Source organism: Dendrobates tinctorius, unplaced genomic scaffold (genome assembly GCF_039654945.1).
Source record: "Dendrobates tinctorius isolate UK_male_01 unplaced genomic scaffold, ASM3965494v1 ptg000009l, whole genome shotgun sequence".
NCBI classification, from domain to species: domain Eukaryota; kingdom Metazoa; phylum Chordata; class Amphibia; order Anura; family Dendrobatidae; genus Dendrobates; species Dendrobates tinctorius.
The window spans coordinates 18899926-18918490 of record NW_027361677.1 but is presented as its reverse complement, the minus strand read 5'-3'; the positions used below and the strand labels follow the sequence as shown (position 1 = coordinate 18918490).

Genomic DNA, 18565 nt, shown 5'->3' with positions numbered 1-18565 from the left:
TTACAGCTTTGCTTTGTGGTTATTTTTCACATTTCAGTCCTATATAAAGCGGCCATATTTCTAGTGTTAGAGTTGCGGTGTCAGGAAGCCGGGGCCTGTGACCCACATCCTGCAACCTCTAGAAATGTACGTATAACCCTATGCTTATATGTGCAAACTGCCGCCTGTATGGAAAGAAATGGCTGATTTTAAGGGAATGCCGCAATCTTTCCAAAGTACGTTCATATTCATTGAGTTGACAGAGGAAGCAAATTATCTTAGAAGCTGAATGTTTGTGGGATGCTTGTTGCTGTATGTTCCTAACAGTATCATGTAATGTTAAAGTCGGGTGGCTGCCATATTCACCAGTAGTGCGCGCCCGCATGGTAGACTTGCAGATGTCATTGATACGTTTAATTTCTATGTGAAGGGCATCGGTGTCACTGAAGGGTTAAAGTATCATCTTCTCAGGGTTCTCATGTTCCCAGGATTTTAATTCCAGGGAGAAGTCATCCGCTGACACGAAACCTCTAAAGCTGCAGGAAGAGACAACCTGTTTTGGTGATTTGAGGGCCCCTTTCATGAAGGATTGTTTGCTGTGGGATAAGGAAGACTTGCACCTGTATCGTGGTTTTTACTAAATCTAAAAAAAAAAATTAGCTAACCTTTGTTTAATGGAGCTGGGGTTTGTTTCAGTCCGGCAGCATTGGACTCGGAACGCCAGTGTTTGGGCATCTAGTGACCTGTATACACTGTATCCTGTCACTAAACCATTGGAAAGTCATTGGCTTTAAAATGGTCTCCCACATATTAAAACCACCTTTTTCATTCAGTAAAAGGTATTGCAGATTACACAGGTAATGAGTTTCAGCGGATGCACATGCAATGCACAGATGAAAGGCAAGGACTGCGCACCCCATGAAAGCTATAAGTGCAAGTAGTACAGTAGGTGCCATGTCTGACACTCCATCTGTGCCATGAACTTGGGTCCGGGACTCGTACCTGGCCGATTTTGACATGGGCATGTCTGCATTGCTAAGCTCCAGCTGCATTATTACATGCTGGTAGATACAAGCATGCTTTGAAAAAATAAATATAAGAAACTTATTTATATTAGTGATACCCTATATAAAAAAAATAAAATATTTATTGTAAGCATTACTTTTTACTTATTTCATTTAACATATATATTTTATTTATATTTAAGTACAAGTATACAGTGTATAATCTGTACTTATTCCAGAGCTGCAATCACAATTCTACTGTTCACTGTTAGTCTGTGACTTGGCACCTACTCGTATAAATGCCTTAGGACTTTTTCCCATGCCTCATGACTGTCCTTTGGCCACCGATTCGGGGCACCCGCTATTTTGAACCCGGATACCTCCATCTCTCCTCATTTTTACCCAGTGAAAATTAAATGTAGGATTCTTTGCTGGATTCTATGATAAGTCACTTCTTAAATTTGTATAGGATTAGCAGCTCCAGAAGCTTTTATTGTAATATGTTTAATTAAAATCAAAGCTTTATTACTGAGAATTTATTCATTATTTTTTTTTTTATTTTTTTTTTTCCTTCCGACAGAAAAGCAAGGTCCGGAGAAGAAAAGAATCAAGAAGGAGCCTGCCAACCGGAAGTGTAGTTTACCATTCGGTATTGGGATATCTGGAATTCGAGCTGGATACCCGTTATCGGAGCGGCAGCAGGTTGCTTTGCTTATGCAGATGACAGCAGAAGAGTCTGCCAACAGCCCAGGTAATGAGTGACGACGGCCTGGAGAAGGCCGCTCATCCCAGGATTATTGCAGGGAGGCGAGCATATAAGCTGGATGTGCGCGGGAGGGACGTCCTATGGAGTAGAAAAACTACACCTTCTACAAAATGATCCAAATTGGTCTGTATGTGTGGGCCTTTCAGTTAAATCGCACGTCCTCCCCCACAGCTGCCCTCTCCAACATAATCTGCTGCATGTAAATGGCATCTGTACTCTCTGAATGGGGGGGCGTCTCTGCCTTTTACCTCCTTTCTGAAATCCAGTTGCCGCTAAGCTAGGGTTGGGTATTCTCACCCAGACATGCACAATCATGCCGACTAATGTCACACCTCGTCTTGCTGCTGCCCTTGTTTAATACGTTCCTGTCTTTGGTTTAGTAATGTTGTTTCGTACGATCCTTCCTCCAGATTCCCGGATTTCCAATTTGTGTTCTGCTTTATTTAATCCATCCATCAGCGTCAGAGCCACGTCCAGTGTTTATGTAGCAGGCGCCCCCTCTTGTGGTAATGATTGAGATTGCAAGGCATTTCTGAAAAAGTGGTTCAAATTGCATTTTAAATACCTTCAAATAAAAAAAAAAAATCAATAGAAATCTGTTTGTCAATTTATTAGACCATTAAGCTGGGTTTACAATGATCAAGCAGCAGCACATGTATTGCTTGAATCCGGTGCGTTCACTGGGCAGTTTGACTTAATAGTCAAGATTTATGTGTATGTATTGTGTTCCCTCCAGATTTTTATTTTTCCCCTCTTCTACATTGGTCACATTACATACAGAAAAAAGGAAGCTTTCCTTTCTTGGTATCGCCTGTTTTATGCAATTGATGTATGCATGGTATTGATCACAGGTGTGTGAATGTGCCACTTTTTTTCTTACAAAGAGTTTTGTTTTTTGTCCCAGGCAGGACTTTTTCTGTTATTTAAAAAGGATTTGTGGTCACTCCCTTTACTATTTTTTTTTTTTTTTTTTTTTTTTGGAAGCTGTAATTTAATGCTGTACATAAAAAATAAGAAAAAACTAATGTGCTGCTTTGATTAAAGGGGGTTATCGCAACGTTGATTAAAAGGCTGTCCTATACTTTGAAATTTACCTTCTATTAAAAATCCAATTTTTCAAGAACAGAAATTTACTGCGGGTTGCCTAGTTTACCATCCACTTCTGCAGTCTTATCAGAGGTAGTCTCCTAGGCAGAGTTCCATTACTCTGCTCTGAAGCTGGACTGAAAACTAGATCCTGTTCTCTTCCGGAATGCGGAGGCAATGTTACCTTTGGATAGCACACAGTTTAGGCTACCAGCGCAGCCATGTCACATGCCCGAACGGCCAGTCTTTTGAAGCACACCCTTCCCCAGCAAACAGGAAAGCAGGAGAAGATAGTTTTTACTAGTATTGCAACCCCATCGTTCAACAATCATTGGGGTGGGGTTTATATGATCAGATGAACAGTGAGTAATGGTATATAATGGCTAAATACAATCCCTTTCTGTAGTGAGGTAAGTTGTCCTAATAAAAGACTGTGAACACTTAACTTTCGATAAGAATTCATCTTAACTTGTTTTACCCCTTTAGTTGACACAACACCAAAGCATCCTTCTCAGTCTGTCGGTCAAAAGGGGACCCCCAACTCTGCCTCCAAAACCAAAGACAAAGTGAACAAGCGAAATGAGCGGGGGGAGACTCGTTTACACCGGGCGGCCATAAGAGGCGATGCACGGCGTATCAAAGAGCTCATAAATGAGGGCGCAGATGTCAACGTTAAAGACTTTGCAGGTAACGTCTAGGGATTGTTTTGCGTGCGTTCTGTGTATTTCTATTGTGCGTTTTACCGGGTTAAATGATCACTGATTTTTTTAGACCTCTGTATACTGATCCGTTCAGTGTCCTTTCATACCAGGAATCGGCAACCCATGGCCCTCCAGGTGGCGTAGCTCTACATCTCCTCCCAACATGCCCAGACGAGTTGTCTGACCACGAGTAAGAATGCTTGGGCTGTAGTTTCACAAAAGCGGGAGAGCCGAAGGTTGCCGACCCCCTGCTCTATACAAACGCCTTGTGTCTGATTATTGGTTGGAATAGACAAATATTTATCTCTTTGGCAGGATGGACGGCCTTGCACGAGGCCTGTAACAGAGGTTACTACGATGTTGCAAAACAGTTGCTGGCTGCTGGAGCAGAGGTCAACACCAAAGGGTTGGACGATGACACCCCCCTACATGATGCATCTAATAATGGTCACTTCAAGGCAAGTACACTTACACACATTATATATGTGTTAAGATGGTGTGTCCTTCCCTGGTAGCAATCTTCTGTTCTGTAATCACATTTCTGAGCTGCAACATTCATTCCCTTCTTTTCTATAAGGCCCTGTTTACATAATGTTTTTGCTTTCCATTTGACATGTACACAAGGAATGCTCTTGTTTAACCCGTCCATTTCCAGATGGCATCAGCGTCCTCTTGGACTTATACCGGTTAGACTGAGGCCAAGTGCCACATAATGCAGGATGAACAAGACGTTATACTATGCTTTTCCATCCCGCAAAGTTGTTTAGAAAATATAGAATAAGCATAAAGGTTTTTTTTTTGTTTTTTTTACTTGGAAAGTCTGAAAGACAGATGATTTTATGGCATCCGTCACAGGTATCCATTTAACCGTCCATGCCATCGGGAGCTTTTCTCGTCATATTTGCTAAATGAAGGTAAAAAAATCAGCGTATAATTTTTTTTTTCTCCTTCAGGTTGTGAAACTGCTGTTGAGATATGGAGGCAATCCTCATCAAAGTAACCGAAAGGGAGAGACCCCTTTAAAAGTCGCTAATTCTCCAACAATGGTTAATCTTCTCCTCGGCAAAGGCACCTACACCTCCAGCGAGGAAAGCTCAACTGGTGAGTGGAAAATAAACGTAATATTTTGTATTTTTAAATCTTTGTATATTTACTTTTAATTTTTCATATTTTTTATACTTTTAGCTTTATTCTAGATAAAGGTAACTAGAGAAATCTCTTTATAGTAAAACAAAAATATATATTATAAATTAAAATATGAAAATATGGAATAAATGTATTAAAAGCACAAAGTTTTCTTATATGGAATTAGGTAAAAATAAATAATTTGATTGCACATTTTCTTGTTTTGCCTGTTCATTTGAGTCTTATAGCTTTCTTTTTTTTCTATTTCTTAACAGAAAGCTCAGAAGAGGAGGACGCACCCTCATTTGCACCTTCCAGCTCAGTTGATGGCAATAACACGGACTCAGAGTTTGAAAAGGGCTCGAAACATAAAGGCAAACATCAGGAGGCAGCGAAAAGCACGCCCGTGAAGGACGAGTACGAGTTCGATGAAGATGACGAGGAAGACCGCGTACCTCCCGTGGACGACAAGCACCTGTTGAAAAAGGACTTCCGTAAAGAGACTAAGACGGCGAACAGTGTTATTGCTATTCCTAAAATGGAAGTAAAAACTTACTCTAAAAATACGACTGCACCAAAGAAAGCTGCTCGCCGTATCTTGTCCGACACATCGGACGAGGAAGAAAACTCTGTTTCCTTAGGGGCTCCCGAAAAGCTCCTGTTGTCAGCTCACACCGTTGTACCGAACAATAAAACCAGAGAGCAACCTGTGTCCAAGCATAAAGAAAAGAATAAAGTGAAAAAGAAGCGGAAGAAGGATACAAAAAACAAAGAAGTAAAGTTTGGGAAGAAAAACAATCTTTTTTGTTCAGAAAGCGAAAGTGAGAACTTGGAGAGCGATGTGGAGAATGATCTGCTTTCCTTAGATAACTCAAACTGTGTGAAAGACTCTGCCTTAGCTTTGAAGGAGACTTCTTTGTTTAGCTCTTTATCTGCATCTTCTGCATCTTCTCAAGGGAGTTTAGCATCACAGAAGCACAATGCTAATATCCCAGACCAGCACTCCAAGCATTGGAGGACAGACAATTGGAAAACTGTATCTTCTCCCGCCTGGTCAGATGTTAGCTCGTTGTCAGATTCCACAAGGACACGATTAACTAGCGATTACGATTACTCTTCTGAAGATTCCAGCTTGGAGTCTTTGAAACAGGTTAAAAAGAAACACGAGCACAAAAAGAAAAGTAACGCGCATAATAGCATTTACGAAAAGAACTCTTTCCATCTTCATGTTGAAGGTGCGATCCCCAAGTTAGACAAAGAAGGTAAAATAGTGAAAAAACATAAAACGAAACATAAACACAAAAGCAAAGAAAAGGTTCAAAATCAGACCAGCCAGGAGATAAAGATCCTTAAAAGCTTTTCTTTTGACTACGATGACTCAAAGCAGAAATCAGAAAAGTCTTTAAACCTAGAGGTTGACGTTCCGGAAAAATTAAAAGTATTAAAACACGATCATGATCACCTCAGGAAAGAAGACAAGTCCCTCCCCAAGGTTAAGTCAGAAGAAAAGGACTGGTCTTTTAGAGACGAGGGAGGCAAAGTTGCCAAAGAGGAGAAGTCATCGAAAAAGACAAAAGAGGCTAAAGATGGTAAAACGTTCAAAGAGGACCGAGAACGCTCTAGCAAAGCAGATCGAGAAAAACCTGTCAAGGAGAAATCTCCCAAAGAAGACAAACCTAAAACGCACAAAGAGGAAAAGAAGAAGAAAGTGAAAGATAAATCCTCAAAAGCAGACAAGAAAGCTGAAACTAAAGAGGAGAAAGCTTCTAAAAATGAGAGAGAAAAGATCTTCAAAGAGGAGAAGGTGAAGAAGGAAAAGTCTCACAAGGATGAAGTGACTTTCGAAGAGTTTAACAACAAAAGTAATTTTTTAGATGAGGAAGCAAAGTATAGTACTTCAGATGACCAAGGTTTATGGATGTCTGAAATGTCCTCCGATTCTTTTGATTTTAAGGCAGAAGATAGTTGGGACTCGTCCTTCACAGATTTTAGAGAGAGTAAAAACGACTCAATCCCAAAACTTGTAATGGAGTCTATTAAGGAAGAAGCCAAGGATAAAGAGTCTAAAAGCAAAGACAAGAGGGACTACGGAGATAAACCAGAGAAGGAGGTAGCCCCTAAAAGGAAGGATCGAGACTCTTCAGACAAAGCTTCCGACAAAAAGAAAGACCAAATGGACTCTCACAAAAGCACCCCTTCTTACCCAGCCGAGAAAGACAAGAAACGGAGGGACTCTGTAGAGTGCACGAAAATCCGGAAAGATGGAGATTCGATAAGAAGAGATTCTTTGCTGAGCAAGGATCGGAGAGATTCCAAAGTAAAACAAGAAGAATTGTATAAAGAAGACCTGAATGACTATGGCTCAGAAACCTTTTTTAAAGAGAAGTCCGAACAAGAGACCTTTCCTAAAAATTCTGAGACTCGAGAGCGGCATCACTCCGGCAAGGAGAAAAGAGAACCCTCAGAAAAAAAGGAAAAACCAAAATCTGAAAAACATCGAGAAAAATCTAAAGACTCTGAGCGAGAGAAGATGGATAAATCTGTAGAGAGGAGTCAGAGGGAAAAGGAAGCCGATAAAGCGTCTAGAGATAAGAAAGAATCGAAAGAAAAACACAAAGATGTGCACAAAGACAGAAAATCCTTCTCTGATCAAAAAACCGAGAAAAAAGATAAAGCATTCTCCTCGGTCGAAAAAGATTTTGGTGACAAGAAGGATGAAAAGAAAGCAAAGGGAAAAAACTGGTATAACATCTCAGACATTTTTACCGACGAAAGTGAGGAGGAAGAGCAGAGGTTTGTGCAAAACTTCAAAATCACTGAAGCCTACAATGACTTGCACAGCTACCACGAGAGGGAGAACACCCAACAAGATAAAGAGAGTTCTCAGTCTGAGAAACACAGAAAATACTCCAGCGACAAGCAGCATTCTGGGGATAAACAGAAAGACAGAGAACAGAAGGAGCGGAAAAAGGAAAAGGGTCAAGGAGAATCCGGAAAAGAGAAAAAAGAGAAGAACACAGAAAAACACAAAGACAAAAAGGACAAGGATTCTCTTGACAAATACCGTAAGGATAGGGTGTCCCTAGACTCCAACCAAGATAAGAACTGTAAGATAAAAGCCCCAACTGACAAAAAGGACAAGAAGCATCCCACAGAAGAGAAAATAAAGACCAAACACAAAGAGAAATCCGATCATTTTAAGGAGAAGTTCTCAAAGAGCGAATCTGAAAAAAGTATGTTGGAGAAATTGGAGGAAGAAGCTCTTAACGATGACTCGAATGATAAAATTAGTGAAATTTCTTCTGACAGTTTTACAGACAGAGGACAAGATCCAAATAACATGTTTGAGACTCCTGGAATAACCAACATGGATACAGTTGAGGAAAAATACAAGGATTCGGTGCCCGTGCCTTGCTTAGCAGAGAAACTGAAAGAAAAGGAAAGAAATAGACACTCTTCATCGTCCTCGAAGAAAAGTCATGAGAAAGATAAAGTACGGAAAGAAAAGTCTGAGAAAAAATCTGAGCGAACAGATGATAAGGATTCTTACAGCAGGCGTGAGTCAATGCAGTACGAGCGAGAAACTCCTGCCGGAGATGCTGACACTTTTCCTGTATTTAGCGTCAAGACTGAGACTGAAGAGGAATTGGACCGAAGTATCGATTATATGCACGATTCTGAAAGAGAGCTCGTAAAGAAGTCCGAAAAGGACAAAGTTTACGGCATGAACACATCAGCTGGAAAAGAGAAGAAAAAGAAAGATAAACACCGGGAAAAAAGTAAAGACGAAAAGCACCGAGACAAATTAGAGGCGTTCTATAAGCATCACAGGGACGAGATAAAAAACGCTAGAGATAAAGAATCACCTCAAGTAAACTCGAAAGATAAATCTAAAGATGACTTGGGGAAGTTTAGTGAAAACCGGCTGAAAGACAGATCGAAAGAAAACACAGAGAAAGATAAAACTGACAGTGTAAAAATCAGTAATGGAAATGAGAAGCTGTTACTGATGAAAGAGTCCAACAAGAAAGACGCCAGGCCGAGGGAGAAACTGTTGGGTGATGGAGACCTTATGATGACTAGCTTCGAAAGGATGCTGAGCCAAAAAGATCTTGAAATAGAAGAGCGGCACAAAAAGCATAAGGAGCGGATGAAGCAAATGGAAAAGATGAGGCACCGATCTGGGGATCCAAAATTGAAAGAGAAGAAAGCCGAAGAGTTGCGCAAGCGAAACTTGGATTTGAGTACCAAGAAAACATCTGTCCCGGACACTGTTCAGAAAGAAAAGAAAAATAAAGATTTGCCCCCTTTAATTATACCTGCCCCTGAAAATAAAACCCAAGCTGTTATCGGGAATGACTCTAAAGAATGGCTAAATGGCCCCCAAATTAAGGAAGTGCTCACAGCTTCCCCGCGACCAGATCAAAACAGGCCCACCGGTGTCCCAACGCCTACATCTGTAATCTCATGCCCAAGCTATGAAGAAGTCATGCAGACCCCTAGGACGCCATCATGTAGCACTGAGGACTACCCAGAGCTCATGTTTGACTGTTCAGATAGTCAACATACTCTCCCCGTGTCTGCCATGTCCATGAATGCATGCTCCCCAACTTTCTTTGATCGGTATTCGACTACTGGATTGTCAGAAACACCAAACCAAACACCGACTAAATTATCTTCCTCCATTAACCGAAGTCGTTCGGTCTCAGTTGATGTAAGGAGAGCTCCTGAAGAAGAGTTTCCAGCTTCCGAGATGAAATATTTTAGACAGCAGAGTGTCCCAGCATCTTCTAGCTTCAGTTCACCCATGCAGATAATGGTGGAAGAAAAGGTCCAACCTCTTGTGCCTGCAGAGAAGTTTCCATGTTTGTCACCTGGTTATTACTCACCAGGCTACCAGCCTGATGATACTTTTGCACCTGGTGATATTGCAGGCATTGCTCCATCTCCTGACCGTGTCTACTCGGGTGTACAAGCAAAATCCTCACCATCAGAAAGAGATGACTTGCTAGAGCCTTCTACAGAAAGTGCTGTTCCACCAGACCTTGGCCTGCAGTGCGATTCTGCAGAAGCACAACAAGCTACCGAATCCATTCTTCCTCAAGAACCAAGCTTTTCCCCACCAGAGTCTAACTTCATTCAGCAGGAGTCTGGTTTTCTAGAAACTGAAAATAATTTTATTCCAGACAGTAATGGCTATACGTCAGAGCCTGACTTTATACCACATGAGTCAGATTATTTGCACCATGACCCTGCATATGTTTCTCAACAGCCAGACTTTCTACCTCAGGAGTCAGATTTTATGCCCCCAGAGCCGTCCTTTATACCATCAGAACAAAACTTTGTGATCCATGCCACATCCAATTTTGCCCCTTCTGAGAGTGCTTACTTGCCTCGTGAATCAGACTTTCAAGCCTCCAATTCAGATCCCTCCTTTCTACCTCCTGAACCTGCTTTTATTCCACCACCACCAGAGTCTGGTTTTCTTCCTCCGGTTGAAGAAAATACCTTGGATTCCACCATTTCTGATCGCCATCTAGGTTGGGTGAGTCCAGCAAATAACTCTGAGTCTGTTATCCCTCAGGGTCTAATGTGTAGCAATTCAGAGGAACATGGAAGCTGGCCCATGAGATCCGATCTTGTGAAGTCACCGCCAAGGTTCGCCGAGTCACCGAAGCATTTCTGCCAATCAGACAAAATTCTTCCTGTTCCAGTTCCTTTCATTTCATCTGATTCTCCTTACCCAGTATCTCCTGTTTCTTACCCAATATGCAAAGCCGCTCCTGAGGAAATTAAAGAGGAAGAGGAGGAAATTACACCTCCACCTGAAGATCAGGTCTCCTACATGTCTCCTACTTCTCTTACTGGTTTCTTTGATAATTGCAAAACTCATTCAGAGGAACCCCAAGTTTTACCAACAGAGCCCCAGGTTAGCATCGACCCCCTTGTAGACACTTTAGCATCTGTCAAAGAAAATTTTGCACAGTCTGGTGAAGTCCACCCAAGCGGTCAAGAAGATCCAGAGCCTTGGTCTAATCCGTTTTCCTCCGTAGTTGATGAATTGGAATTTGAATCTTTTTCATTACCAGAACTTCCTCTTCCAGTCAAAGATGAAAATGACAGAGAAACCTGTGAACAGTCGAACATTACTGCTGAAAGCCCACCTGCTCCTTCTGATGATCCTGTCGAGAGTACAACAAGTGAAATGCACCCTGGAGAGATGGATCTTCCGAGGCCAGAAACTCCAGAAGATCCACCTTGTGCAGTGGAGGCGGTTAAGTCGCCGCCTCAAATACCAGAGGAAAAGGCTGCGGAGACAATTAAAGAATCGACTTTGGAAGCTCCCAAAGTAACCCAACCTTCAAAGCCCTTGTTTGACCTGGCGTTGTTTCCTCTTCCATTTGTACAGTTGGAATCTCTAGAAAAAATTGAGGCTAAAGTTCAGGCAAACCTAAACGCTTTAGAAACCTGTGTTCAGGTTTTGCCTAAGAACCTTGTGGTTGTTGATACCAAGGCAGATGAAAGTTCACCAGTCGGAAAAGTCTGTAGTGACCCTGTCGTCCAAGTAGAGGCTCCTCAAATCAACCCCAACACAGATGTTCCCGAACAGGCCCCAAAAACGACTATTGACGTTCCAAAGCCTCCTAAAGTGGAAGAAATACCTCTACGTATGACCCGAAACCGGGCTCAGATGCTTGCCAACCAGAATAAACAGAATTCCGCAACGGCGGAGAAAGAGCAGCTGGTGGTAACCGCACCGACCACCCGTGGCAAGAGTAAAGTCAGCGAGGAGGAAGAGCCGCAAACGCAACACCCGCGAAAGAGAAAGCTGCAGAAACCGAACCAGCAGCAGATAATAAGCAACACCAGTCAGCAAACTCGGGAGATGATACAGCAGACTTTGGCTGCCATAGTGGACGCCATCAAGTTGGATGACATCGAACCGTATCACAGCGACCGGTCGAACCCTTACTTTGAATATTTGCAAATTAGAAAGAAGATAGAAGAGAAGAGGAAAATCTTGTGCTATATAACTCCCCAAGCCCCACAGTGCTACGCTGAATATGTCACCTACACCGGCTCCTATTTACTGGATGGCAAACCACTCAGCAAGCTTCACATTCCAGTGGTGAGTGCTTCCTGGCAATATGTGATGGCTTATTTTTTTTATCTTTTTTTTACGGAAACCATTTTGGGGTAGATACAATATTTTGAACACATTTTATTGCAGTGTTGCGGTGGCCATAAACTATAATTCTGGAATTTTTAATTTTTCTCTCTACGCAGTTTATTGATCAGATTAATTTTGATAAATTAGATATTTCTGAATATAGCGATACAAAATGTATGCATCGGTTTTTGTTTTGTTCTTTTTTTCAATGGGGCTGATCTTTCTGTTTTCCTTTCAATTTATATTTTTGAAAACTCAAGTTTTTACTGTATTAAAGTTGTGATTGCTTGTGCTATATGAAGCAGGGCATCAGCGCAGGGATGAAATGGCTTTTTTTTTTTTTTAAAGATGTACAATGTATTTTCAAGGGTTATTCTCTTGTTCTGAAAATGCAAAGTGTTTATTAAATTGAGCACATTTGCGTTTTACTTAAAAATCCTCCCATGTTGCCTAGGTTATAGCAGCGGTAAAAGGAGAAAATGATCACACAAAGCAAAGGATATTGCATGTGCTGCCGAGCATTGAGGAACCTTATTAGTGATGAGCGAGCGTGCTGGGATAAGGTCTCGGAGCATGTTCGGGTGCTAAGAGTGTCTTCGGCGTGCTTGAAAAATGTTAGCGTTCTCGCGGCTGTATAACAGACGCAGCTTCGGGGGACTCATTGAAGTCACTCTGTTAGCACCAGAGCATGCTCAGATAGCACCTTATCCCAGCACGCTCACTCATTACTAATCCTTATCCATCCGACACCCAGGACCCTCAGTATGAGTGTGATTGGTGATGTTCGGCCCTCTCACATTCCTCCGGCTGTGACCACGTGCTGCGCTTGCATCGCACTGCGAATAGTCATGGTAACTCCCCTATCCCATATTCTACTGGCTTTATTCTGGTGAGCTCTGCACCATGTCTCCCATGCTGAAAACTAAGAGGACATCCATTAAATCATCCTTGTGTTACATCTGCAGATTGCACCTCCTCCATCGTTGTCGGAGCCACTTAAAGAACTTTTCAGGCAGCAGGAAGCCGTTCGAGGGAAGCTTCGCCTACAACACAGCATTGAAAGAGTAGGTATCGTTGTCCGAACAAATACACTCCTCCTCGTCACCTTCCTATGAGCAGGGAGCCCTCTCCCAGCATTTGGTTTTTACATCCGATCGTCTTTTTACTCCCCAGGAGAAGCTGATTGTGTCTTGTGAGCAGGAGAACCTCCGCGTTCATTGCCGAGCAGCCCGGACTATTGCCAATCAGGCTGTGCCTTTCAGCGCTTGCACCATGTTGCTGGACTCGGAGGTGTATAACATGCCTCTGGAAAATCAGGTCAGTGCTTTATGCGTCCTGCTCAGGCAGAGGTGTATGTGCGGCGGTTCTCTAAGGTCATGGCACGTTTCATGACCACGTGCGGTGTACATATGTAGTTTAGCCCCGGGGTTTCCCCCTCCGTATAAGCTGTCCAATAACTTCTTGTGTTTTGTAGGGAGATGAAAACAAGTCTGTCAGGGACCGATTTAACGCTCGCCAGTTCCTGTCCTGGTTACAAGATGTTGACGATAAGTACGACAGGATGAAGGTGAGTGTGGAAGTCATTGCCTATTACAGAGCAACCCCCTTCCCTGCTTCGAGGGCTTCCTCTTTGCAAATGTCAGAGTAGTCACACGTGTTAAGATTACGATTGGTAGATATTACTCCTTCGAAATGCACCTTTCACTTGGATCAGTCATCACAAATTTAGGGTTATGTTAAAGGTGTCACCTAGGTGGGTAACACATTGAACAGAAAGAACAGCTTGATCTCCATCCCTCCCTAAGAACAAGGGATTTAGGAAAATCTCAACACCTTCACCACCTTGCAAATCCGTTTATTTTTTTATAAATATATTTTCTTACTATGTTTACTAAAGGCTAAAATTGACCTGGCACTATGATTCCCCAGGCCAGCTGAGATCTAACTTCTTTATTGATGGGGGTATTTTGGGGTTAGATATGATGTTTTGGTGATTATTGCATTTTATTTTAATGTGGCGACCAAAAAAAAGTAATTCTGGTGTTCTTGATTTATTTTTTCCTCACTACGCCATTTACCAAATAGATTAATTTACTTTATTTTGATCGAATGTTTCTGAGATCTGCGATACCAAATATGTCTGTGTCCCCAGTGCAGTCATGACATTCTGGACCTAATAATTGGGTAAGACCCTGATGATGCAGGTAGGGGGGCGGCAGGGCTCCTGGTCTGGTGCCACAGACTACCGCCTCGGCTGCTGAATCGAGTATTGCCAATCTTTTGCTCCACATTAATGGGAGCTGCTAAATTGTCATCAGTGGAGGTACGAGATGTGGACTGTAATCCCCCCCCCCTCCCCAATCAAATATTCATAATCTAGTTCTTACTTGTTGGACAGACATCTAAGATGTTTGTGGGGTTTTTCTTCTTGCAGACGTGTGTATTAATGAGACAGCAGCATGAAGCGGCGGCCTTGAATGCGGTGCAGAGGATGGAATGGCAGTTAAAGATGCAGGAGTTGGACCCAACGAGCCACAAGTCCCTGTGCGTCAACGAAGTTCCCTCTTTCTATGTGCCAATGGTGGACGTGAACGATGACTTTGTGCTCTTGCCAGCATGACAAGGCGGACTCCTGAGGTTTTTTGTTTTTTTCTTAATTTGTAACTGGCAAGGGCCGGACCCCTTGGCTTAGAAGAGCTCAGACTTCACTTGCATCTTTTTCGCTTGCTGATGAATCCGCTGCTTTATGAGAGGAGGAAGCATTATGATAGAACTAATATGGGAAAAAAAAGTACCCCCTTTTACAGGAATTGCACTTTCTTCACAGCGTAAGCCCACCACTCCTCCCGGTAGGAGGCGGAGACATCTACCGTGGAAGGGGCATGCACAGGCGGAGCAAGGGATCAAAGGATGCCACGCGTGTCGCCATCGCACACCGCTGCCATCTGCTCCATTGTGCTGCAGAGATGTCGCAGAGAAGATCCGGTGGAGGAAGGTGCACCCGTTCATCACGGCTATTGTTTTTTTATTTTTTCCCCCAGATCTGGTTGTTCAAGAAGTTTAAAGAACAGACTTTCATTTGACTATTCCCCCGCTCCCTCTTACGTTCGTTCCATCTTGTCAATAAGACAAGAAATTAATAAAAGGAAAAAAAAATCGCCTTCAGCCGCTGACTACCTCATGTCAGCCTTTAAATTCCCAGTCCGCCGATGCAAAGCGAAGACGGTCTGTTCCTTTTAAATTGGTAATTTTGTTACGTTTTGTACCCCCATTGCAGATACTGCATGTGGTTCTTACTGGTTTAGGATTCCAAAACTTCCCCCTCCCCCCTCCATGCTTTGCGTTTGACCATGCCAAGCATCGGCGATCCAATGTTTTTCAGTTTTAAGAGACTTGACGCTCGGTTTGTGTCACTTTCTTCCCCTTCCTTCTTAACAAGATCTTTTAACATTTTGGGCATTTTGTTTCTCTTGTTGGAGAAGTTAACTTGAAACACTACAGAGCCAATACTCCTATATGTATGAAAAAGACGAAGAGAAAAAAGAGAAAAAAAAAAAGTATCTGGTAAATTATGTACAGTTTTTATACACATTACCCTATGTACTTTTTGCTGCCTTCTAGATAAATTATTTTGCAAACACATTACTGCACAGTTGTAAATAACTTATGTACTGTAACATCACTTTCAGTTTTGTGTAAAGAAATAAATGACTTTAAAAAAAAGAAAACAAAAGAAAAAAAAAAACGAAAAAAAAAAACACTTTGTAATATAGTTCACCCTAGGCAGCACTTCTCTGAAGAGACGGGTTCTGAGAGTGTGGGCGACAGATGGGCCAAAAAAGAATTCTGTTCAGTATTTTTTTTTTTCCTAATTTTATGTCTCCATGTTAGCATTTTGGTTTTGTTTAGTCTGTACACACCCGGCAAGAAGGGGCTCGGGTACAATAACCCAGTTTTGTTTTTTTTTCTTTAAGCAGTGGACCATTTGACACTCGGATGTAGTTTTTGGTCATCCGCTTTGTTAGAGATCTGGTGGATCTCTTTTGGGTTTATTTTCTGCCGTCTTGGTACTCATAGCTGTTGTATCTGCTAAGCTGCGGCTGGTTAGTATGATTCGTAAGGTTGGCTTTAGCACATTGTAGTGATCTTTTGTGATCGTACATGTAGTCCTAATGAAGCTTTCTAGAAGGGGGTGTCTGTCACTGATGACTTGTGTGTAATTGGGGGGGCCGGTAATGTATCCGGAATGACAGCAAGTCCCCAGTAGGGGCGCAGTCAGATGACTGTAAGAATGAGTCCGCTATGCACAGACTGGCCAGCGTCTCTTGACCCGAGCGGGCTACTGCATAGAAATACATGAGTGTCACGCTCGGGAGAGCTGCCGGCCAGTCCGTATATTGCGGGCTGGTTTTTCCAGCCCTAGTCTGCTGAAATTGTTTTGGGTGGAGCAGAAAAGTTGCCCTTGACTTACTCTCTGCTTAGATGGACTTTTCCACCTCCGTCTACGTCTCCATCGCACATACCTGCCGCACAGTCATTTTAGTGTTTCCTGTCTTTCCCCCATCCATGGCCACAACGCTCATCAGCACAGACCCCAATGTCATTTTTAGGACTAACCACATGACTTTGTTGCTTAATCTGTAGACCTATTGAGGCAAGGAGCTTCTTCCTTCTCCCCTTAAAGGGATCCCTTGTATTTGAGGTCATGCTCTGCATGCCCCAGTGACTGTCACCCCCCCCAAAAGGATGACCAAACACAACCTGCCTAGACTTTCCTGCCGTCTGAGCTGGTATCAGTCGGCATGCTGAAGCTGTGGGATATCGGTGTTGACTCCTATTTAAATGTTTTTCAAAAGAATCTTTTAATTTTTTGGTGGGGTCGGGATACAAAATTATAGTTTTATCTGCAAGAATCCAATGCAAACCCAGATAACGCATCAAGAAAGCCTAAAAATCCATGGGAGAAAATAGTCACGCACAAGGCTCCTCATAGGCTCCACAATCACTAGCGATTTTATGGTTTAAACTGTTAAAAATAACTAAAAATAAAATGTTATATTGCTGCTTTATGGGGGGAGGTATGATTAGGGGGCATCCGTTTCATAGCAGGTAACAAATGCCGTTCAATGACTTCATTGAGACTATTTTTTTTTGTTGGGAAATTTGAGTCAAAACTTTAAAAAAAAAAAAAAAATTCCAAAATGTATTCCCTAAATTTGTAGATGCCCCTTTGATCTTTAATCTATGTTGGGGACTGATGTGTGCTTGAAATTGGCGCACATAAGTGGGCGTGATCTTTATCGGATTTTGATGGGGGAAATGGCAGTAATAAATGCTGCGTTCAGACGTCCATGTATATCAGACCACGCTGTACGGTCTGGATGCCGGTCTCCTGCGCCGATTTGACATCCTCGTCAAGTTTAGGTCAGGAGACCCGGAGCCGGTCGTTCCATCGCGGGACGACTGAGAAATCTGCTCAGCGACAACTTGGATTTTAGCAAGTAAAATTTGAATTGAAACTTTCTGGGGGAGTCTGTAAAAATCTGACTATGACATACGACAAGTTGCACCCACTTTCTTCCTGCAGACCCGCTTTTTCTATGTGCTGACGTTCGTGCTGGGAGTCTTTTTGTTTTTTTCCTCTTTGATTTTTTTTGCCTTAGTCTTTCCCAATCTCAATCCTCTCAGCTTTTGGATTTTTAATTTTCTTTTTATTTTAAAAAATTTTATCCACCTTTTTAAATATTTTGCTGTTTCAGACTTTTAAAGTAAATTTCTTATTGGAAAAAAAAAATTTTTTCTCCCCCCTCTCCCATTACAAATTAACCCGTCCCAATTCCAGGGCATGAGTCTTTTCACAATCCAAACAAAGTAAAGTAGCAACTATTATTTATTCTTCTCACCTGTGGTATGTTTGATTCATGTCTCATCAGATTGTAAATTTCCCTCCTGTAATTGTTCCACGAGACATTGTACATAAGTTGTATATATATCGAGCTAGCAGGTCGCTCCACACCCTTTGTTACAATTCACGTCCATACAGTGTGTGGGTTGATACAGCAGCCAGAATTTGCGTTCTTGATAAATGTTTAATTTTTTTTTTTCTTAATTCTTTTATTTTCCACTTGTTTGTGTACATATTGTTTTGGCAGTGCTGGTGCTGCCTTTGCACTGCGCTGCCCTTTTTTTTTTTTTTTTTTGCGGTTCAATCATTCAGCTGTATACAACTTCCTGCAGAATACAACACAATAAAAAAAAAATGTTATTTTCTACAATTGCATGTACAGAACGAAGGCCAGAAATGCTCTTGTCCCTCAGAGATATTGTTCATAAATAAATTAAACAAAAAAAAAAAAAAATCTTTAGTGTGTCTTTTGATTTATCATTTCCTAAGCTTTCCGTTATTACCATGGGATTTGCAATACTATTGGAGCTGCTTATACGGACCTTTTTTTTTTCTACACCTCTTTGGGGGACACACGACTATGTTCTTGCTGTGTCCCCCAATGATTGGCTCGGAGAAATGGATTTTACGGTGAGTAAACAAAAATCCCTCTTTCTCCTAAGCCTCATTGGGGGAGACAGCAACAACATGGTCCTGTGTTCCCCAATGATTGGCTCGGAGAAAAGGATTTTACTGTGAGTACACAAAAATCCATATTTTATCCTCATCTATTGCACCTTTTCACACGGTATGAAGCATGAATAGGGGAGGGGGGCATACTTGGTGCCG

The 18565-nt window shown here is 42.1% G+C and overlaps 1 protein-coding gene across 3 annotated transcripts in view; it reads left to right on the top strand.

Moving 5' to 3' along the window:
* Window positions 1–18037, top strand: part of ANKRD11 (ankyrin repeat domain containing 11) — a 200830-nt gene extending 182793 nt beyond the window's left edge. For all 3 annotated transcript variants that reach the window (XM_073583613.1, XM_073583594.1, XM_073583604.1), the window contains 9 exons: window positions 1564–1734; window positions 3322–3522; window positions 3852–3994; window positions 4490–4637; window positions 4937–11790; window positions 12798–12896; window positions 13006–13149; window positions 13307–13399; window positions 14267–18037. In XM_073583613.1, coding sequence (XP_073439714.1) covers window positions 1564–1734; window positions 3322–3522; window positions 3852–3994; window positions 4490–4637; window positions 4937–11790; window positions 12798–12896; window positions 13006–13149; window positions 13307–13399; window positions 14267–14452 — 8039 coding nt within the window. In that variant the 3' untranslated portion in view covers window positions 14453–18037. The remainder of the gene's footprint in view (window positions 1–1563; window positions 1735–3321; window positions 3523–3851; window positions 3995–4489; window positions 4638–4936; window positions 11791–12797; window positions 12897–13005; window positions 13150–13306; window positions 13400–14266) is intronic.
* Window positions 18038–18565: the final 528 nt, after the last annotated feature.